The sequence below is a fragment of the Panthera uncia genome, assembly GCF_023721935.1.
Source record: "Panthera uncia isolate 11264 chromosome B3 unlocalized genomic scaffold, Puncia_PCG_1.0 HiC_scaffold_1, whole genome shotgun sequence".
In the NCBI taxonomy this organism is placed as follows: domain Eukaryota; kingdom Metazoa; phylum Chordata; class Mammalia; order Carnivora; family Felidae; genus Panthera; species Panthera uncia.
In genome coordinates, this window is record NW_026057582.1 from 105382100 (window position 1) to 105405677 (window position 23578).

Below are 23578 nucleotides of genomic sequence, written 5' to 3' on the forward strand. Positions count from 1 at the left end.
TCTGCTGAGCCAGAAATAGACCGAGTCCTAAGGTTTACAAACTCACGAACCCTCGCTCTTTGTCTTTCCTTATCATCCGAGTCTCAGCTCAAAAGTCCCTCCTCAGGGAAGCCTTCGCTGACCACCCTGCCTCATTCCCTTGAACTTACTCCTCTATTTCATTTTCTTCACACCCACGTCCCTGCCTGCTGTCTCCCTCACTAGAAGGTAAGCCCCCCCCTGAAGGCACACGCTCTGTCTTGTTTGCTGCTGTCTCTCCAGCACCCAAACAGGCACACGGTGGGCGGCCAACACCAATGCACTAAGAGAAATGCACTCTTAGATGGGTGAGTTAAGGAAGGCGAGCGCAGTCGGTGCGGTGAGCGCGCTTTACCTGAGCCCCCTTGTGTAAGGTGCTCACCCGTGACCTTCTCCTCAGGCAGCCTTTCCAAGCCATACAGACCTCAGACAACTCATACCCATAGGCCCAAGGGGACACTGCAGAGCCAGGACCTGGGACGGTCGCCCGGCTCATCCCCATGGTAGGACTAGAATCTCATCTTCCTGACTTGCTGTCACACCACTGTGTCCAGCTCCTCTGATCCCCCCCTACCCCATCGGCCCTTTGATTTAAGGTGGCGACTTTTCCAAAGGGACAGCAAAACCTTAGTAAGAAATCGGCCCGGGCTGATAGATGACACAAAGTTGGCACCAGCCTCAAGGTCGGAGGGAGTTATTTTAAAGTATTCAGATTTACTAGGAGGGGAGCAAGTCAGAGGAGGATTTAGGGGCTTGGCTCCTGGCAAGACATGTGGACAGGTCCCCGAGGCATCTAAGACAGACATTTCCTGTGCCATCTACCTCTGCCTTTGCCCCGCCACCCTGAGATGGATGGGGAGGCCTCTGGCATGAGGAATTTATTGGGAGCTGGTCAAATAAATTTGAAGTCTGGGATGTGAGCAGAACCTTCCCTGCTGGGGCCCTTGTCTGGGGATGTGCCGTGCAGTGAGCCGTCCCCGAGAGGCTGTGCCCCTCCGCGGAGGGCAGGCTATCTACAGTCTCCTGCAGACTCCGGGAGCCCAGCGCTCCTCAGTCCCCATGATGAATTAGACCCGCTTCTCCTCTCCATTTGTCTGGCTCCTGCTGGGCGCTGCAGATAAAGTGCATCTCACCATCCTAGCTGCGGTGTCTTGAGTTCAGAGGCCTTAGCTGCCCTGTCACCTTTCTTTCCCATGCAGACCCAGAGCTTCCTGGAGCTCTAGGTTCCTCTGGTCTCCTGAGTCTCCTACCGATCAATCCCTGTCCATCCTTGAAGGAGCTCAGTCCTCACCTCTTCCGGGGAGACCTCCCTGATTCCCCAGGGCAACCCAGGCTCTTCTTCGTGAACTTTGAGCCTATGTTTGTGGCACGCGTGTTTATCTGCTTTCTGTAGCAGAGATGATGGGCAGCCTGTGCCCTTGCCAAACTCCAAGTTTTTTTAAAATTATTTTTAACATTTATTCACTTCTGAGAGAGACAGACAGAGCATGAGTGGGGGAGGGGCAGCGAGAGAGAGGGAGACACAGCATCCAAAGCAGGCTCCACGCCCCGAGCTGTCGGCACAGAGCCCGATGTGGGGCTCGAACCCACATACCGTGAGATCATGACCTGAGCCGAAGTCGGGTGCTTAACCGACTGAGCCACCCAGGCGCCCTGCCAAACTCCAAATTTTTAAAGTTGCCAAACTCCAAACTCCCTGCCTTCCTGCCTACTCCACACCTCACATCTGGCATTGTCAGACCCTTAGTTGGTGCTCAATCAACATCTGTTGAACTAAATAGAAGGAAGTGGACACCTAAGTTTAATGCAAACCATCACATTCTTTTTCTTCACATGAGCTCGGGTGTTTGCCAGAGAAAGAGGTGACGGCCTTTTCTTTTGCATATGGAATATTTCAAGCATATTGTAAAGGTTAGAGAAAATTAAAGCATCGTATATTCATCACACAAATCTTATCATTCCCCATTTTTGCTACAGATGTTTTTATTTTCTTTAAAAAAATTTTTTTTTAAGTTTATCTATTTAGAGAGAGACAGAGAGCATGAGTTGGGGAGGGGCAGAGAGAGAGAGAGAGAGAGAGAGAGAGAGAGAGGGAGAGAATCCCAAGCAGGCTCTGCACTGCCAGCCCAGAGCCCGATGTGGGGTTCAAACTCACGAACCATGAGATTATGACCTGAGTCGAAGCCAAGAGTTGGACAGAACTGACCGAGCCACCCAGATGCCCCAGACATTATTTTCAAATAAAACAGCACACAGCCGAAATTCCTAGTGTAAACCTCTCTGTCCCTTCATCTGCCCTCCCAGGGGCGACCTAAGCCTGACTTTGGCATTTACCATTGCCGTATCTGTTTTTATACTTAGGCGCTACATATTCATTATTTTGCATGCTTTTGAACTTTATATAAAGGATATTATATGGTATGCACGTCGCCTTCTGCAACTTGCATTTTTCACTCAATATTATAGATTTGAGATTCATGCAAGTAGACAGGTATAGCGCTCATTCATTCCTTTGAACTGCTGTGGAGATTCCATTGTGTGAATACATTAGGAGTCACCCATTTCCCACCTGGGGGACTTCTCCGGGTTTGCTCGCAGCTTTTCACCACTGTCAACAATGATGCCGCTTGCACATGCTGGAGAAGCTCTCTGGAGAAGCTTTTCAAACTGCAGGTTGCAACCCAGAAGAGAGTCACAACACTGATACAAAAGGTTCCAAGTACTATTGAAAAAAATTAAGTGGAAGAGATTTTTTTTTTTTTGTAATTAACTAAAGAGATTTTATTTTTCAAAGTTTATTTATTTGAGAGACGGGGAGAAAGCACAAGTCAGGGAGGGGCAAAGGGAGAGGGCGAGAGGATCCCAAGCAGGCTCTGCGCTGTCAGCACAGAGCCCGACACGGGGCTTGAACCCACAAAGCTGTGAGATCATGACCTGAGCCGAAACCAAGAGTCAAATGCTTAACCAACCGAGCCACCCAGGCGCCCCGGGTGGCAGATCTCTTCATTTGAATTTGCATTTTTTTGACTACCAGGGAGGTGAGCATCTTTTCCTATGCTTACTGCCCATCAAAATACCCTTTTCCTGTGACATGCATGTTCATATTCTTTGCCACTCTTTGAATGGTTGATCTTATTGATTTGTAGGATTTAATGATATACATTCTGGTTATCAATCCTCTGTGGACTGTAGGTGTTACGAGTGCCTTGTCCCGGTCCGTGGCTTGCCTTTTTACTTCGTTTTGCCAGCTCTGATTCACAATGAGGCAAAGGGGGACCCCTGCCAGGTTGACTCTAGAGCAGGGTGAAAGCTTAGGTCTTTCTGCATCCCCAGAGAAGACCCCTAATAACCGTTTGGTGTCCATAATAGAACTCGCTTAATAAGTCTGTCAGATTTGCCTGGCAGAGAGCTGGGCTTACAGCAGGGGTTCTGTGGAGACTTAATGAATTGAGTCATGGTTTTGCTACACTAAAAGAAAAGTCTCAATGTCCAGGCAGAGAAATCAGAAAGAGGGTATCTTCACTGCAAAAAGAACATTGGCTTTATGGAAGGATTTCCTGTAGGATGTCTATGAAGTTATGAGTAGATTTAACTCAGAATTCAACTTAACGTCCAGTGTTCCAGAAAGCAAATTTGCGTCTCCAACAGGGAGCCCCAAGCATCTTGACTTCAGTCATCCCTGTGAGCTCACAGTAGCCAAGTGATTCTTCGTACTTTACAGATGAACCAACAAAAAGTAAACATCTTGTCCAGATCACATGGAAAGCAGGGGCCAGGGAGGAGCTGGATCCCACACACCCTGATCTCCACCTGATAAAAGGCTGGGACCCAGAGCAATGGGTATTTTGAAGCCAACAGATCCCTAGGCTCTCAGACGTAGGGGAACAAGCTGACCTTATTGGAAAGGAACCTATTACCTAACTCAAGCCAGGTTCAAGTCCAAATATCTCTATGTGTATCCCTGGGATACCAAGAAAGAGATGAAGGACAAACTCATATTCGACAGGACCTCAGAACAGGAATAGGAATGACAGCTCGCACTACTCAAAGGCCCACTTGCTTGGGCTGGGGGCTCCTTGGGCAGGGGCAGGGGCTTATCTCTCTCCACATTTCCAGGACTCAGCACAGTGTCTGGCACAAGGAAGGGGCTCAAGAGGTATCTGCTGAAGGAATGGGTAGATGGATGGATGGATGGATGAATGGATGGAGAGATGAACGGCTGGACGGAACGATGGACAGATACACAGACAAATGGATACACAGTTAATGGATGGACGGATGTTCCTCATCTGGAAGGAGCCCCAGGGAAAGACTCAGTGTCAACAGACCCTCTCAAGCAGGCAGCCAGATCTGGGAATCTGCTGCAGCTGTTCGTAAAACATACCAAGTGGCATAACTGCAAGAAATAATTGCTTCTAATTGGGCTGAATTATTCTGGCCATATACTAGACATATTTTTATAACTTTATTAATTATTCAATTTGAGGCCTATTACCCAGCCTGCCAAAATGGGCTTTCCTTATTAAGAGGGTGATGGATTCCCCAGTTCGTCTGCTTCCTCTGTTGCTGGAGCACCGTTGGGCAGTTGCTGCCTGCCTCGGGCCCCACTGGTGTCTGAGGACGGGAGGGGAGGGCAGGGCTGTCCCTGATAGGCAGGCTGGGAGTCAGAGACCCCGGAGGCCAATAAGGCTGTTTCAGGTGCTCTGCCTGGACATCCCAGGGGGCCATCAGATCTGCCTTCTCTGGCCTGGCCACGGAGGCAGAAAGGTGTCAGAACACATCCAACCTGGCCTCTGTGGGTCACCCCCTGCCCAGATCCCTTCACCAACTCTTAATCACGACGGTCTCCCCTCCATCCAATCCGCTCCCCACACGATGCCAAGTTAGCCTGCCGTATGTTCTTCAGTGGCCTCCAGTCAGGGACAGGGGGAGGACAGCATGGCCCAGCTAGCCTGGGGGATTAGCCGGGACTGGAGGGGCAGACCAGAGGCTCCAGCATGCTCTCTGTTCCCATACCTAGGTCACAGGTTGGTCACAGATTGGTCGGGAAGAGGAAGAGTACAGAGGTTGCCCCACCAGCAAACGATACAGACTCAGTTGATGAAAAGTGGACCGTCGGGGGCTCCCCGAGGCCCACGGAACAAGGCCAAGCTTTTTGGGCTGTTGGTGTTAGAGCACCACACCAGCCAGCCTGGCCTGGCCTCCTCCACACCAGACGCCCTCTGCTTCAGCCACAGAGACCTGTTCACCATTCAGTACCTGTGCTTCGGTGGGTCAGTCTGCCTGGAATGCCCTCCCTTTCAAAACACCTGACTACTGAAACTTCAAACCCCACCCTTCTTTGAGCTCTGGTTCCAACACCTTCTCAGCATCTTTTCCACTTTTCCAGCTGGATGTGACCTCTGCTTCTTCTGAAGGACCAACCTGACTCCTGGCCTCACATCACAATCCTTGGGAACACACGCCTGGGTGACACTGGTAGGTGAGAACTTTCGGAAGATCAAGAGACATGGCTGTGAATTCTCCCGAGCTGCCAGCCCAGAGCCCCACACTCTCCCCTAGTCCCAGCACCACCCCTAGATCGTCATCCAGGGGAACCAAAACATGGGAGAGCAAACCCACTGGATCCCACTTAGCACTGTGCTGAATGTTCACCGTGTGCACACAGGGTGCAGGGCCCCGGGGGTCACAGAGACAAGACAGACAGACCCGGGCCCTGCCATGGAGAAGATCTCAGGCGACGGGAGCTGAGAGGACAGCAAACACGCAATCAAACGATCGTCCAGCGTGGCATGGGCCACAGTGGGCATGTGTATACAGTCAAGGTCTGGGGAATAAGTGTCACAGTAGGGATGGCATCTGAGCTGAGCTTTAAAGGCAAAAGAGCAATGGGTCAGTGGATACGGGCAAGTTGGGGGTGGGGGGAGGGGAGAGAGTGATGGAAAATGAGGCTAAAACCTAGGCAGGCATCAGAGTCAGAGAAGACTTACAGGCCTGGCCGAGGAGCTGGGGTACTTCCTGGTGGGCAAAGGGGAGCAGGAAAGTGACATGGCCCAATCTGCATGTGAGCCTTCTCCCTACCTCCCAAGTGTGAGACGGGCTGGAGAGGGAAAGCGGGGAGCCCTGTAAGGAAGGCTACACCAGAATGTTGAGTGTGGTCTCCAGAAACAGACAGCCTGAGTTCAAATCCTGACTGCCACTTACTGGCTGTGTGTCCTCCAGCCAGGTACTCAACCTCTCTGAGCCTCAGTTTCTTCCTCTGAAAGATGGGGATAATAATGAATAGTAATGTCTAATGAAAGGACAGCATGTACAGTATGTGCTGATAGGACAGAAGTCTAAGTGGGACCAAAGTCCAGACCACCCTCCCTTTCAGCATCAAATGCCACCTCGTCCCCAGCTGTACACTCTGGTGGAAACAGTCCCGAGTGAAGGCAGCACACACTCTGGAGCAGGTGAGTGACCTCGGCTTCCTCAATGTCAGAACAAGGGTTGAATCCCCACCCCTGTAGGGAGATGGGACTCCCACCCCCAGTGCTGCCCAGCATGCTGCGGGTCTGGGCTGACTGGGGCAGAGCTGAAAGTCCTTGGGGTCCCCGGGCTGGGCTTAGAGAGCGGCCCCAGAGAGCACGCACCTCCCCCCTCCTCTTCCCTGCCAGAATTCCAGACAGTTCTCTAGGCTGGTGGGGCCAAGATGGGAGCAGTGCGAGATTCCCTTCCTAGAGGGCTGTGTTTCCCATGGAGACCCAGCCCACGCACCCCTCCTGGAAACGAGGCTGTCCGCTTACGTGTGTGCGTCTGTGTGTGTGTGTGTGTGTCGGGGGTGGGCACAGTGTCCTTTTCATGCCTGGGCGGGGCCAGGGAGCGGCGGCAGCACTGCCTGCCAGCCCCACGCGAAGACACCGGCTTGGCTGCTGTCATTCTGTTCTGTTTCTGTCACATTCTACGCGGGCTCTCCCACCCTCCTCCCTCTCCCCGGTTCGTGAGCCTCCCTGTGTGTCACTTATTTATTAATTTTGTTCTCAGGGAGCAGATGGCCGGAGCTGAGTCTGGCAGAATGTGCCTCCCTCCCCCCCTCTGTGACAGCCCCCTTGAACACGCGGCTCACGCAGGCTGCAGGCTACCCAGTTTCTGGATTTCTCAGACAAAAATTGACTTTCAGGATAGGCCACACGTGCCCTTGCCTGACTCTCCATCCTGCTTGGATGGCATTGGTCCCAGTACCTCTTCTGGTCTGAGAGGCACAGTGTGGGAGGGGATGAAACCCTGAGGGGCTGCCCTCCCTCAAGGAACCGGGGTGGGGTGGGGGGGGAGGGCAGAAGCCCCATGCCTCTTCTGCCCCGTGGCCAGCCTCCCTTGGACTTGGGAAGGAGGCCCTTAGGTCTCCTCTCCTTTCCTGGTGGGTGTCATCGCAGGAGCAAGACACAGTCCTGGGGCAGACATGAGGTGGGGAGACCAGCTGTCCTCAGTCCCATGTTCTGGGGCCTCCACAGGCTGCCCCCCCCCCCCAGCCTCATCCTCACCCCCACAATGGTCTGGGCTCCACGAGGGCACAGCACACCCACATCTGCTCCCTCTCACTCCCTGTTTCTCCTGAAAGTCACCTCAGGAGAGGAACAAACTCTGGAAGGGGGATAACAAACCTCTTCACTAGCTTCCAGAACATACCCAAGGCTGGGGGGGTGGGGGTGGTCTTAAAAGGGGGAAGGCAGGGGCTGGGGGGGAGGGAGGCGACAGCCAAGGGCAAATCCAGCTTCTTGCCATCCCTCCCCTACGGCCCCCATCCCCGCCCCCCACCCCCAGGACTTGGGCAGTTTCTGGGTTGAGGTCTCTTTCAGCCTCCACCACAGGCTCCTCACACGTGTGTATGTTGTCCCCTTTCTTATCCCCGTGGCCTGTGGAAAAAGCCAGGCAGACCCAACTCTGACATTCACCAAATGTGGGGCCTCAGGCCACCACTTAGCCTCCCTGTGCCTCAGTTTCTTCATCTACAAATGAGAGCACAGCACACACCTGTTTCCTTCCTTCCTGTACCCTCCCCACGGTGACTTTCCTGGGCCATCCAGGTGCCCCCACGCATGAAAGCCAGAGGCCTTCTCTCTCCCTGGACTCCTCCAACTCCCTTCCTCTGTGCTAGTAGTTCAAAGCTCCCCGAGGATGGGGGCTATGCCCTCCACGTCCCCAAATCTGCCCCCCACCCCGCTTTAGCCCTGAACCCCTGGCAGTGCTGTCCTCTGAGAGGAGCTCAATAATGTGCATTAAGTGGAACTCGAGGGACAGGAGCCACTGAGCCGATGGGGCTGGTGGCCCTTGCTACTGACTTCTTTTTTGTTCGAAATTAGAATTCTGGGGTGAATAGCAGCTTCTCTTACGCACAGACCTTGAAAAAGCATTTGCTGCCGCATCCGCCTCTCCCTTCTGTTCCCGTCACGGTGACTGAGCCCCAGCGTGCGGCGCTGACACGGAGCCCACTGTCCCGGGGAGGCCCACAGGCGCACCAGATGCCGGCAGAAGGCAGCCCAGGCGGTTCTGCGAGGGGCCGCGGGCTGGGCAGAGCAGCACGCGAGAAAAAGCAAGTGTGATTTCTTTGTGGTGATTCATCTGAAGTTGCTTTAACCTTGACAGCCAGCTCAGCGTAGTGAAAAAAAAAAAACAACCGGGGAGCACCAGCCCTCCCTGTTGGCATGACGCCCCTCCACACGCCCCCTCCCTGATGAGGCGACCAAGGCTCAACAGGACCCCCCCACCCGGGGGAGGCAAGGATGTGAGTCATGAGGCTGCCTCCACCCATGGCTGCCCTCCTCCCCACTCCTCTTCCAGGTCCCAGAATGTAGAGAGAGAATCGAAGGAAGGCCGTGCACAGGGGGGGCAGGGGAGAGGAGACTCCCTCCCCAGAGGTCGGTGGGAAGGTCACCAGGGCCCTTGATTAGGTAAGGAGATGCTCGATTTTGACTTCCCAGAAAAAGAGCATCACGGGATTTGACAGTGGACTAGCCACACCAACCTTCCCGTTTTATGGATGAGAAAACTGAGGCTCACAGAGAGGGAAGGACTTAGCTAGGGTCGCCCAGGCAGCGGTAGGACCTGAAGCCAGCTTTCCTGTGTGTTGTGGCACAGGACCTCCGTTGCTTTAGAGGCAGTGTGCAGCTGTGGAAGGACACAGTTCTGGGTTGTAATCCCGGATCTGCCGCTCGTTAGCTGGGTGAGTAACAGAAGCTACTCTTCTTCCTGGAGCTTTGGTTTCTTTATAAAATGGAGATAGCACCCATGACCTCTCCAAGCTGTCGGGGGATGAGATGAGATTGTCTATGTGCAGCATCTGGGAGTGGTGGAAGCAGGAATCCCCATTCACCTTCCTCCACAGACCCTGCGGCCCCTCACGCTTCCTTCTCTCCCACTGTTCCCACTCGGGCTCCTTACCCCATCGCTGAGAGGGATCCCCAAAGTTTTGGGGCCTTCCCAGCAGTCTGCAGTGGCCCTTCCCAGCAGACCTATGGGGCTGCGCCCACTCACTCCCCCATCAGGCCCTGCCCATCTCCTTCTGGGCCCCCTCACCTCCTCCCCAGAGGCAGGAACCCTGGCCCGCATCGTGCACTTGCGCTCTGTCCCCATGCCCTGTGCTGCCAGACTGTGACGTCTCCATATTCATCAGCGAGAAGTGTGCCCAGGGATCCCGGAGATGGGGACTCTTCCCTGATGGACTATTCAAGCCAGGCAGATGGCAGGGTGGCCCCTCTGGAAATTCCGAATCTCAGTGCCTTGGCCTGACCTGTGGTCATGAATCTGTGCTCTAGGCCTGGGCTAAGGAACCAGGAGGGTCTGGAACCTTTAGGGTCATCTGCACAAAAGTCTATAGAACAACTTGGTCTATTTGGTTTCATATGATGAGATCCATGTGCCTCTACGACAACTCTAGCCCTGAACTCCTAGAGCAGCTGGTGGGAGACAGGAGGCCTGGGAGCTCTGCCACTACCTCCCTGGGTAACCTCAGAAGCAGTTTCCCTTCTCTAGACCTCAGTTTGCCCGTCTTTCAAATGGAAGTAGACCCAACAATTTCTATAGTCTCTCCCAGCTCTTGATTCAATGGCTTCAGGTTAAATTATGAGATCTCAGACATGGTTCCGGGATCCCAGACCATGCTTTCTAATACTCTATTCCAGGAATTTGTGGCTTTGTGAAAGGTAAGTGAAGAGACCTTCAGGAAAACAGCAATGTGAGATTCCTATGACTCAGAGCCATGAGGGTCAGCACTGAGCACTATGGAAAGATGAAGAGGCCCTAGAATGCCCCGGACCAGGCAGTGGGGGCTGGGCCAGAGCCTTTATGCCGATCCAGAGCCAAGGAGCCCAGATACAGACAGTGGGCATACTGCACACAGCCCAGAATTCTGGAGGGAAGACAGAGTTCCCAAGAACACAGTGGAGAAAGGGGTTCAGGGCCTGATCTCTCTTTCAACCATCCTTGCAAATAGTCACAGCAGCACAGGGAGATCCAATTCTGGTTATGGTCTTTCTGCCTTTCTACTGCTTTCAAACATTACTTCTAAACTGGCCCTGCCCCCAGGAAGGCCCGGTGGCATAGCTCCAAAATGTCCACCAAAGGCTCAAATAATCACATTTTTGTTGTTTTTTTTTTTTTAATGAATGCCAATTCTGCATTTCATTCTACAATAAATCTTTATTTGTTTTGATATAAGGAGCAACATTTAAATTACTTATCAGATAACTAATGTACCATTACATGGTGAAAAATTACACTCCATAGTTTCAAAAACCTTTAGCAGAAGTCTTTTTAAAAAAATGCTCAGAAAACTTGATATCCACATGTAAAAAAACCTAAGTTGGACCTCTGCCTTATACCATATACAAAAATTAATTAAAATGGATCAAAGACCTTAATGCAAGATAAAACTCTTAGACAAAACACAGAGGAAGACTTCATGACATTGGATTTGGCAATGACTTCTTGAATATGAGACCAACAGCACAGGCAACAAAAGAAAAACTAAGAAACTGGACTTCATCAAAATCAAAATATTTTGTGCATGAAAGGACCCTAATTAACAGAGCATAAAGGCAACTCACAGAACGAGAGAAAATGTTTTCAAATCATATATTCGATAAGGGATTAATATCCAGAATATATAAAGAACTCCTACGACTCAGCAACAACAAACAGCCCAATTAAAAAACAGGCAAAGGACTTGAGTAGACATTTTTCTAAAGAAGATCTACACACAGTCAATAAGCACATGAAAAGATGCTTGACATCACTAATCAGTAGGGAAATGCAAATCAAAACCACAATGAAATACCACTTCATACCCACTGGGATGGCAGTTATTAGAAGAAGAAAAAAATCCTGAAAATAACAAGCACTGGCAAGGGTTTGGAGGAAGCAGAACCCTTGGGCATTGGGCATTGCTGGGAAATGTGAAATGGTACAGATATTGTGGAATAAGGTATGATGATTCCTCAAAAAATTAGACGTAGACTTATCCTATGATCCAGCAATCCACTTCTGGATTATATGCCCCGAAGAAGCGAAAGTGGAAACTTGAAAACCTATCTGTATACCCGTGTTTCTAGCAGCATTATTCACAATAGTCAAAGAGTGGAAGCAACACAAGGGTCCACTGATGAACAGATCAACAGAATGAGGTATGTACAGACAGTGGAATATTATTCAGCCTTATAAAGCAAACAAGTTCTGATACGTGCTACAGTACGGATGAACCTTGAATATAGGAGGCTAAGTGACGTAAGACAGACACAGAAAGTCAAATATTATAGAAGGTGCCAAAGTAGTCAAATTCTTAGGGACAGAAAATAGAATGGGGTTGCTATGGCTAAGGGGAAGGGAGAATGGGAGCTACTGTTTAAGGAGTATGGAGCTTCAGGAGGGGAAGATGAAAAAGTTCCGGAGATGGATAGTCATGACAACTGTTCGACAATGTGAATACACTTAATGCCACAGACCTGTCCGCTTAAAAATGGTTAAAATGGTAAATTCCACGCCACGTATCTCTTATCACACATGCGCACACAAATCTAGTAATCACATACCTTAGTTTGAAAAGCACTGCCCTCCAGGGTCCCAGGCCACTTTAGGAGCGTGGGCATATTTCCGAACTGGCAACTGTTTTATTTTAATCTGCAGGGATAACTGAAAGCCAAGGCAGCCAGGGGTCCCACCCACCATTCAAGAGAACAAGGTACTCCCGAGTGGTGGCCCAGCATGGTGGGCCATGGAAGTAATGCCTCGCGCCCGGTGTGGGGTGGTGGGGAGGTCTCATCAGACAGTAAGATGTTGTGTAGCGAGCTTTTACTGTCCTGCACTCTGTCCCCGTACACGGATGGAACAAGTTCAGTGGAATCCAAGGATGGGGGAGATGGTGGGGAAATGGAGAGGTCTCTCAGGCCACTCCCCCCCCCCCCCCGCCCCTCTGGGGGAAGCAGGGTGCCTGGTTGGTTTGGGCGTCCGACTTCGGCTCAGGTCATGACCTCACGGCTCTTGAGTTCGAGCCCCGTGTCAGGCTCTGTGCTGACAGCTCAGAGCCTGGAGCCTGCTTTGGATTCTGTGTCTCCTTCTCTCTCTGCCCCAACCCCCGCTCGCACTCTGTCTCTGTCTCTCAAAAATGAATAAATGTTAAAAAAAAAAAAATTAAAAAAAAAAAAAAACAAAAAAAAAACACCACACTAGAGCCCGGAACCCGAACTGCAAAGCATCACGGGATGGGAGGCAGAGGGGCAGGGCCCGGGAAATACAATAATTAAATAATACAATGAAGGCTTAAGTTTCCAAGCTGATTCTTGGGTATCATTTGTAAAAGTTAACAGGGCATATTTAATTTAGGAATTGGCTCACATCCTTCTCCTTACAGCCGAAACCTCATAAATGAAATATACTGGATCATTGCCCAGTGCGGAAATAAAAGTTATGAATAATGTTTCTATCTCAATCATTGTCAGCGCTTTAATATTCCTAATTACTTTAAAAAGCTAGATATTCAATATAGGAAAACTTTTTTTTTCTTTTTATCTCCACTTGTGAGATTAGTACAATTTAATAACAGTCGCTCTTTCGTCTTTATTCAGTGTAAACTGACATTTCATCCTTTCACTCTTCATTATTATAGGGGATGGAGGTTTATGACCAAGCATGGAGCCACTCCATTTCCCCATATCGGTCCGTCTAACACCTTGGAATTCTCCGCAACAACTCACGTGTCCGCCCCCCAGGCAAATCAGCATCACCTCGCTTTCTTTATGGAGCAGAGAGAATTCAGTCCAGGCCTTAAAGAAATCAGGCTATGGGGTTCTAAGTCCAGAAAAGAACAAAAAGCCTCCCACCCCCACCCCAGTACTAGATAGATCTGTCCCCTTCACAACTGTCAAAGTCATAAATCCCTTGGCAGCCACAAAGGGCAGGACAGGGCAGGCAGTAGGATGATGGATCTTTACAACCCTCCCTGCCACTTCCAGGAATTTATCCTAAGAAGAAATCGGGACAAATGGGCAAAGATAAATGCACCAGAAAAATCACTGTTGCGTTTTTTATACAGGGCCACAGTCCCTTGCCCACAATCCAAAAATCCCTAAGAGGTCCAAAAGAAAATTGTTTTTAAAGTTCGGCACCAAAATTCATTTAGAGGCCAGATGTGCACGGAAATGATTTGTGGTTATATATTGTCTCAGTGTCACTAGATGCGATTAGTCATATATCCCTTCAGAAATATTACTATGTTTCATCCCAGGGTGCTGCCAGGACACCACTGAGGCCATAGGTCATATATGTATAGTCATCATACGTGTTCCTAACCTCTGAAAAAACTGAAATTCTGAAATCGACAGGCCCCAAGGATCCTGAACAGAGGATGGTGGGGTCTGCAGTAGTGAAAACCCCAAAATGACTTAAATGCCCATCCATGAGAGACTGGTCACATACATCTGGTAATCCATAGAAAGAAACTCTACAAAGCCCATTAAAAATGTAAAGGGAGACTCATGTTTATTGACAAGGAAATGAGTGCATGACCTAAGTTAAATTTAAAAAGCAAGTTCCAGAACAGCACATACACATGATCTCATTCATAAAAGTTGTATCCAGATCTAGCTCTCCGTGCAACTATGTAGAGAGATGACAGGAGAGGTGACCCCTCCAATGCTGGAGGCGTCTGTCTCTGGGTGTGTGTGTGTCTAACCTTTCTGTACGCTTCTGGTACAGTTTGGATTTTCTTTTTATTTACTGTATTGTATTGATTGTATTTTACTTTTTATTTTTTAATGTTTATTTTTGAGAGACAGAGTGTGAGTGGGGGAGGGGGAAGAGAGAGACAGATGGACAGACAGAATCTGAAGCAGGCTCCAGGCTCTGAGCTGTCAGCACAGAGCCCGACGCAGGGCTTGAACTCACAAACCACAAGACCATGACCTGAGCTGAAGTCGGATGCTTAACCAACTGAGCCACCCAGGCACCCCTCTGTTGTGTGTTTTGAGAGAGAAAGAGGGCACAAGTGAGCAAGGGGCAGAGAGAGAGAGAGAGAGAATCCCATGAGGGGCAAGGAGAGAGAGAGAGAGAGAAGCGAGGCTCACCCAAAGTGGGGCTCGAGCTCACCCCATGAGGGACTCGAACTCACCAACCGTGAGCTGAAGTCAGATACTTAGCCGACTGAGCCCTCCAGATGCCCTGGATTTTCTTTTTAACGTGAACAGGTATAATTTTATCATCAGAAAAACAAGAATGATGCTTTCCATTAAACAGAAACCAAAGCTTCCCTGCAAGGATACCACACATACAGACATGCACACGGGCAGCTCCCATGCAGAAATCTCCAGAGGTACACACTGCACTGACCGGGACACCCATCCGCAGGGGCCCGGGCCCCACAGAGACCCCAAGGCATGCTGAGGCAGACAGGCATCCAGCGGCACACTAGCAAGCACGTGCAAATTGCTTGCAGTACACCTAGTCACAGTTCGTGACCCGCAGCGGATTGATCTGTCTGCACAACACTATCTCAGGGACACATCTTTCAAGCAGATCCTTCTTTCCTCTGTGAGCAGCACTGTTTTCTCATCAAAGACCGATCTCAACCCTAAGCTGTATTAACAGAGGTTCAGGATCCAGAGGAAGAACATAAAAATTAAGAGTTCAAGTCTGGGACTCAGGTTTTTGCTTGCTTCACAGCCCCGGTTTCACCATGTACCAGGTGCGAGCCTGTGGAAAGTTCTTTAGCCTTTCTGTGCTTCGACTTTCTCATCCATAAATAGGGCTCATAACCATTCCTCTTCCATAGGGTTGTGAAAATTAAGTGAGAAGAGTACCTAGTGCATAGTAAAATTCAATAAATAACCTATTTCTATTATTCTTTTTTCCAGGCAAGCCTATGTTGTGTGGTCAGACCCAGAAATGATAGTTTAAGAGGAATAAAGGCCACAGCCAATGGATGGGGAAGGCAGATCAGACCATGTCAGGAGAAACAAAAGAGTTTGGAGAATAAAAACCTGGGGAAGGAAGTGATTGCTATCTCTAACACCCAAAGGGCTGACCCATGGAAGGGAACTCTGGTTTCTTCTATGTAGCCCCAGTGGCTGTTATCAACTACTTATTTTTTTAATGTTTATTTATTTTTGAAAAAGAGAAAGAGTGGGAGCAAGGAAGGGGCAGAGAGAGAGAGGGAGATACAGAATCTGAAACAGGCTCCAGGCTCTGAGCTGCCAGCACAGAGCCCAAGGCGGGGCTCAAACTCATGATGAGATGATGACCTGAGCCGAAGTCGGACGCTGAACCGACTGAGCCACCCAGGTGCCCCCTATTATCAACTACTTTTTTGAAGAACATCTTCCCATACACAGTCTGTGGCCTTGTTCACTGATCACCTTGGGAGAAATTCCAGACATGGCTGGGAGAGTCATGGCGATCCATCACCCTGCCCTGGGCTTTACCATGAGTGAGAACTGACTGGTGAAAGCTTGAGACAGGTTTCCACTCAGTAGAAGGGGAAACTTTCCAATAGTCAGCATGTGCTTTCACTGGAGGCAGGGAGCTCTTTGTTAATGGAGGGACTCAGGAAGGAGTCAGAAGGCCCTTAGTGACATCCAAGTATTCAATGCCCTGAGTGACTTTGAAAGTCAGAGTCTGTGAATTCCTGTCCTTCAGTGCTGGTTCCAGCAGAGGGTTGGAACCCATCTTTCGGGGCCTCCTCCAGGCTCAGTACTACGTGCCTTCGAGTAGACTTAGGGGGTGGTGGCTCTTCAGCCCACGAACATGGGTTTAATTGAGGAAACAGCTTATGGGTTGCTCGGCACCAAGTCTGATGACTGAATCGGGGGTGGGGAAATTGGGCAGTCCAATTTTGTACTGGCAACTACCGAGGCCATTTCCCTGTATGTTACACCATACCGTATGTTGGTACGCTGTATGTTACCTCCAACCTGCCCAGTCCTGTTAAATCGACTGCCGCCTTCTTTCCATTTCTTTCACCAGACAGAAACCCTGAGAGAGGCAGACCATGTCTGAAAGACCTGTCAGGGCCCACCCCGTGCCCAGCATATAGTAAACACCAAACACACTTAGGCTGATTGCCGATGGTGGTTTATATGCACTCAGGGCTCCTGAGACTCAGGCTGTATTTCAACCGCCAACAGGCTGCCCTTGACATTGTAATCCAGCAGCAGCAAGCAGACCTGTCCCAGCAGGGTTCACCTAATCCACGTTAGCTCTTCATCAAAGATTCATGGTAAACAAAGTTACATAAAACAAAACATGGACGAGCACAAGCCGGGAAGAAGCTCTTGAACATTTTAGCCAACATGTTTCCTGTTTGTTCACAGAAAGACTAATTGGACACATTTCTTTACCTCAGGAGACTCTCAGGTTTACTTTCCGTTGTTTGGAGGAACCCCTGGCCCACCTCAAAGCAGGGAAACAGGTGGCAGGAGGAGACCACTGTGGTCACTGGAGGCCCAGTGCATTGCAGAGAGTCTCCTGATTCTGGCCCCTCCAAGCCAAGATAACCACCCAGGCTCAAAACAAAACCACATCTAATAGCCTTGCTGTGGAGTATATCCTCATGCACTGGGTAGACAGAGAGGCTCCAGTCAAAGCCTTTGGAAAAAAGAACTAGAACTAGATGTTTCCAACCCAGCAGAGCCAGTGGAAAGGGGAAAGAGCACCACATTGGGCCAACATGGGCCCACCTTTCCCCTCTTCAAGTTTTCATGACCATTGCAGCTGTCTGTAATGGGACGGGGAATGGGGAGGTGGGTCCCAAAGACAGGCAAATACTGGGGGTTAGATCCCCAATGGATCTGCTTAGATATGCTATTGTCTCAAGTCACAATAAAGAGGACACTCTACCCCAGCTCAAGGCACGAAGAAAACTGGGCTTCAACACTCATCGAGGCCTGTTTGAAAATCAGAGAAGATCATAATGTGAACCAACCATTGACTGCAACCTGTGCCAGTGGAAAGAGGGTCATCTGTGAGAATTTAGGGGAAATGAGCCAGAAGAGCAGGAGTGGTCTTCAGCTGGGGTCTTGGCAGAGGACTCCCAGAGCAGCTGCTGGGTGTGCCCCACCCCCTCGGTGGCCAGTCCCACAGCAGAGACGATGCCCTGTAGGTCTGTCCCAAGAGTGTGTGTCTCACCTAGGTCTGTCCCAAGAGTGTCTGTCTCACCCCATCCTTTCTAGGAAGCCTTGTCCAGAGAATATGAACTTTCTACCCAGAGAAATGCAGGAATCCAGTGACCCACGCCCTAAGAGTTTCATCCTCCTACTTTTGGGGACACAGAGGTATCCCAGTGCCCACCAGTCTCATGAATTGGTCCCTCAAGCTTCTGTGAGCACCCACAGAACTTGGCCTTTAAACCAATGAAGCTGAGGACCAGGCCTTCACCACAGTCCTTGACCCCCTGGGTCTGCACGCTTGGGTGGCATCTCAATTTCACACCAACCCTTGAAAGACCATATCTAGAAGTGTTTCAGCAAGCCAGAGTTGTACAAATACTCCACAGTTCCATACAAATGTGATGCACAATGCCCCTCCAGACCCCACAAACCATTACCCCCACGCCCCTGGGGACTTCTGCCCCAAGTGACATCAGGTAAACTGCAGGTTTCCCTCCTCCCTGATGCTCACACTCGCCTGGGCTGCCCCAGGCCAACGCAAAGAATTCAGCACGCACATGGCACGGCCCCTCCCAAACCAGAGCCAAGGGACCCCTCCTGGCCCCAAAAGGCCCCAGACTCACCGCTGGAACAGTCGGGCCCTCCCCAGCCGGGCTCACAGTGGCAGGTGTCCGGGGAAACACAGCGGCCGTGCACACACTCTTCCGTACACAGGGCTGCAGGGGGCCGGGAGAGAGGGAGGAAGAACAGAAACAGACAGTGAAAACCAACCATCTGGTCAAAGAGCATAAACCACTTTATAATGATCCCCTGGGGCCCAAGGATGCTCAGAATGCATCACTGGCTTTGGGGGAAATCAAGCTACTCCTGACCCCAGTCATTTAATTAACTCTGAAATGGATCCAACAGGAGTGTGCTTCATCCCAGCACACTTTCCTTCCTAAAAGGAAACCCAAGCCTGAGAAATGGAAGCCCTAGCTTTTCAAGAACATTCTGTCCAAGATTTAACACTTGGAGACCCTCCACAAACCCCGGCCCTAAACCCACACTCCTACTCTCTTTCCCATAAGCTCAGGAAGTGACCGGTCACGTCCATCTTCGGCTTTCCCCAGTTTCTTTCCACAAGGGCCCCGAATTGTATCAGGTTGCCTGAAAGGTAGCAGGTTCCCCCCACCTTCTGCTCTCCTCCCCAAATGTCCCTATTTTGGGGCTCTCAAATGTCAGCAAATCTGCAAAGTACACAAATGCTAAGGAAAAGCAACAGCTAATTACAAGAAAGTAATTAAGAGAGACATCTACGATGATGATAATTGTAATTAGAAAGTGTCTGGCAATTTCTTATCATGCAGTCAAATGCTACAGCCTCCTGAGCCGGGAGGCAGCAGCAGCAGCAAACTTTCCATCAACTTCCTCCAGTGCCGAGAAGGCTTATTGGCAGCGGTTTGAGGAAGGGGGATTATTTCTCTCTTCCTTTGACATCCACATTTTCTCAAGGTCGTCCTTTGCTCCTGCAAGATCTGCCCCACCATCTAATCCATCAGTGAAGGATTACAGAAAACCCCCATTTGCCACCCAGGCCAATTTTGCAAGCTCAGGAAATCAGCAGCTACCATCGACCCTGTCAATTTCTTAGACGGGATCTAGATGAACTGCTTCTTTCTGACAAGCAATGAGAGAGACCTTCTCTCTGCCTGGAACTGGCCTGGGCTGGGGGAGCAGGTGGGCCCCAACGGGGAGCTCTGAGGAGCAACCACTGATCTCCAAACACCCCCTCTATTGCCACATCCACTGCCTGGCCTGGAGGTCCACCGAGAGGCCGCTGCCAGGTTAGACAACAAAGTCCATTTTAGGGCTGGTGTGCGGTCCCTCCGGCCCCTCCCCAACACGGACGCTGACCCTGAAGCTGTTGCCTTGGCTTTGCCCAAGCCCCCAGAGGAGTCATTTCAGATGCCCCCCACACAGGTCAGTGGTCTGCAGTCAGCCTGTCCTCTACAAGCCCGGCTATGGTATGGCTGGGGAGGGCCCTGGCACCCAAGTCCTTCTCATTTGCACAGGTGGCCTTCAGGGAGGGTTCTGGTCTGTGAAGATCTCCACATGCCCTCGCTTGGAGCTCCAGAGGATGGCCAGGGCCGACCAGTTCACCCAGTTCTCACTGGGGAACTGGGCTGGCCCCTGGCCCCAGTGACCAGCTCCACTTAAGAGTCACAGTGAGCTGCTCACCCAGCAGCTAGCAAGACTTCATTGGCCACTCCTGCCGCCCTAGCTGTCTCTCCTCCACCGGCCTTTCCAAACTCAAATGGGTCAATGTGCCCAGAACACACTGGACACCAGATGTCCATCCCCAGGCTCCCCCTCAGAGGCCAGCACCCAGCCCAGCCAGCTCCAAGCCCTGGCCTCAGCTGCTCCTTTCCCCCATCTGCACCCCCAGAGGCTGAGGCTCCAGCATGGTCCACTGCTGGGCCCCTCAGCCTTCCCGCAGACCCTCCCGTCAGCTCGTCGGATTAGCTCAAGACCCCTCCAGCTGCTTTCTGACAGCACAGAGCAACACCTTGATCCCGGGGGGGCTCTGTCTGGGGGCGGCGAGGGCAGACAGGGAACAACGAAACTCTAAGCATCAGGGCTAGAAGAGACCTCAGAGAAAATCATGTCCAACCCCTTCATTTTAGACCCGGAGGAACTGAGGCCCGAGTGTTTGTGACCTCATGGATAGCGTGTGGTCTCTTGACCAGGAAGGAAGGACTCGGGGATGAGCCTCCTGAGAGGGAGGGGAGAGGTGCCCAAGGCCACGGACCTTCACCTCTCACCCAGCTGGATGTCTCCCTCTGCCCACATAGCTCAGGGGCTGGGGGAGCCAGCCCAGAGGGACAGCACAGGGTGCTGGGGTTGACCCCAAGGAGGGTGAGAGCTGAAGGCAGAGGCCAGAGAAGCTGCTTCCAACACACTGAGCCCCGCGCAGGGGGTGCTGCGCAGGGGGCTCAGGGCAGCTCAAGGGCAGAGGGAGGAAAGACGAAGTGTCCTGCTAACCCTGGCCTCTCTCCGGCCCTTCTCCCTCTGGAGACCTGAGCACAGGCCTACCTCCTGCACCCTCCCCCTCGCTGGAAGGGTGAGGCCTTCGGGGGCTCTGGGCAAGCCCCACACCACCTTTTCCCTTGGCCTCTCCCCAAAACCCCAGGAAGCCCTAGGAAAATCTGTCGAGCACCTACCCCATCTCAGCCCTGTATCCAGCACCGGCCCCCAGTGACCCCATGTGCGGAGAAGAGCGCCCCCCCGCCCCCCACTCCCGGTGTGGCTGCTGTCCCTGTGGTCCCTCAAGACCTCATTATCCCCTGCCCCTCCTCATCACCCCGGTACTGTGCCTGGGCTATCTGCGTGTCAAAACCTCAATCCGTTCATATTTCATAGGTGTCGTTTAGATGGTGTCGCTTGAAGCATGAACCATTGATGGCAGAGATCCAAGGCTCAGACAGCCATATTTGGCGATTGGGCCACTGTGTGCTTATGGGCCTGGCAGAGAGGGCCCAGGACGTGGGTGCTGGGAGGACAGTCTCCTGAGGAGAATGGAGGGGAGACGCATGCTCTTCCCTGGGGCAGGGGCACCTGACTCCTACCCTTGACTCCACTGTGGCCCAGCGGTGGACAGCCCCTCTACAGACGCCTGGGGTTTACACAGCAGCCACTCCTGGAGTGAACAGGTGCCCGAAGTTCTTTCCGACCCCAGCCCCTCATTTCAGCTTCTGTCTAGGCCCTGGGAGGGGCCGAGTTAGGCTTCTGCCACACTGGCCTCCCTCTTCTCTGCCCTGTGACTCTACACAGGGGCCTTTTGTTAAGCCCCTCTTTCCGTTGCTGTTGGGGACAGGGAAGCAGAGGCTGGCCATGACATAGGCCCACGGTGTGACCGAGGGCCAGCCACCTTCCCTCTCCTGGCCCCACTGAGAAACTTGAGCCTCTGCTCCCTCAGCTTCCCACCACCTACCGTCCTGCCTCCGTCCTGCCTCTAGCATCTGGGGACTGGAGGCATCTTTAGCGAGAAGCAGCACAGCACAGTGGTTAAGAGCAAAGACTGCACCAGAAAGCCAGTTCTGGGCCCAGGGATGCCACTTAGTAGCTCTAGACCTCAGGCAAGTGCATACTACCTCCGTGTCAGTCCCCATCTGTCCAGTGGGGGCCAGTGACAGGACGGGCCTCAGGCTGTGTGTGAGGATTATATGAGTTGACAAAGCACCCAGAGCGGTGCCTGGGGTATAGTAAGTACGGTAGGAGTCTTGCTATTGTTATTTAGTAAGGTGTCCTCAGACCCGAGGGGGGGGCCTCCACACACAGGCTGTCCCCCTCACTCTCACCCTTCACGGAGTCCCAAGACACATGGGGAGGGCTGCAGGGATCTGCTGACAATCCCTGATAGGGGATGGTACGCCGGAGGGCACCCCTGTCTCCGCCCCTGGTGGGGAGGCCAGGGTGGTAGGTAATGTGATGACCTAGGTTTCAATTCCCTATCTGTCAATTACAATTACAGGACGATAAGCCAATTATCTAACCTTCCGTGCCCCAGTTCCTTCATCTGTAAAATGGGGATAATAATGGTACCTAACTCGTGAGTGGTTGGCAAAGACTGAATGAAAAACATGGAAAGTGCCAAGGCCAGCGGCTGGCACACAGACACCAAATCTCTAGTCCCTGCCCCTTGGCTCTGGCTGTTTCTGGCCACAGGGGACCAGGGTGACTGGGGGTCTTGAGCACCAATGGTGTGGGGTTGCAGGACAGCTCCAGGAGTGAGGAGATCTGGGTTTATGACTATCTGCATCTATCTCAATGATACCAAACATCTCACTTTCCTCTCCGGGCCCTGCAGCTTTACCTATAAATTAAGACAAGACCAGATGAGGTCTGTAAAGTCCCATTCAGCCATGAATCATCACGAGCTATCATTCTGCCCACACCCTCCTTGAAATGCCTGGATCACTGCCACTACCCTAGTCCCACTTCCTGGCCCCCAAGCCCCATCCCCTTTCTACGGCCTGGTAAACCTTAACATCACAGGGAGCCTGGTTTCTGTCCTTCATTCCTTTGGAAACGGCACTGGACTAGGAGGCAGGAGACTGCAGCGTGAGTTCGGGCTCTGTACTCCTGCCATATGACTCTAGGCAGGTGGCCTCCTCTCTCTGGTCTGTAAAACAAGCACACTGCAACTTATCACCCTTCAAGTTCCTCTACTGCTCACAGCCTGTGACGCTTCTAGGGCTATTCAGCCTCCACCATGTCACCTCACAGCAGCTGGAGGCTCAAAACACTTCCACTGGGCTCCCTAGCCCTGGGTCACCAGGGTCACCAAGGCCAGGCATAGCCTCCATCACCCAGCTCTACCGAGAAGCTAGGGAGGCTTCAGACGCCCAGTCTGCACATCTATGGAAGGCGAAATGTTTTCCCACCAGAACCCCCCTCTCCACACAAGGTTCCCCTGACTGACCCAGCCCAGAGAGGCCTCTTCTTCCACCGAATCCCATGACATACTGTATGTGTGTATGGGGGGGGAGGGGGGACAGGGGAGGCAGTCGGTGGCACATAGTCCACTTGGCCTCCTGCCACTTCCCCCTTAGCTTGGGGTCATTTGGTCTCCCCAACTAGACTGTGAGCCACTTGAGACTAAATCCAGAGTCTTAAATATCCCCAGACCTCCCGTTGGGTCATACTTTACAGATGCCCTATGCGTGGCTGGTGGTGACTCTTTTGAGTACCTGTCCTTTCTGAGGAAGGGACATTAACAAGCCCGGAGAAAAGGATCAGGATGTAGAGGGTGTGGACCTGTGACGGTCATGTGAAGGTTGGGACTTGTTGGGAGGGCGGGTACCGTGTTGTCTAGCCTGGAGAAGAAAGTACAGGGTGGGAGGCAGGTCATTATCCGCGGGGCAGGCTGAAATGCTGCTGAAGAGAAG

At 51.7% G+C, this 23578-nt stretch overlaps 1 protein-coding gene across 1 annotated transcript in view; it reads right to left on the reverse strand.

Annotated features, from left to right (window-relative positions):
• The window catches only part of LOC125910396 (multiple epidermal growth factor-like domains protein 11), a 204460-nt gene that overhangs the window by 135565 nt on the left and 45317 nt on the right, over nucleotides 1-23578 (reverse strand). Inside the window, exon 4 of the mRNA XM_049614142.1 lies at nucleotides 18272-18364. Within this exon, the coding sequence (XP_049470099.1) occupies nucleotides 18272-18364 (93 nt within the window). The remainder of the gene's footprint in view (nucleotides 1-18271; nucleotides 18365-23578) is intronic.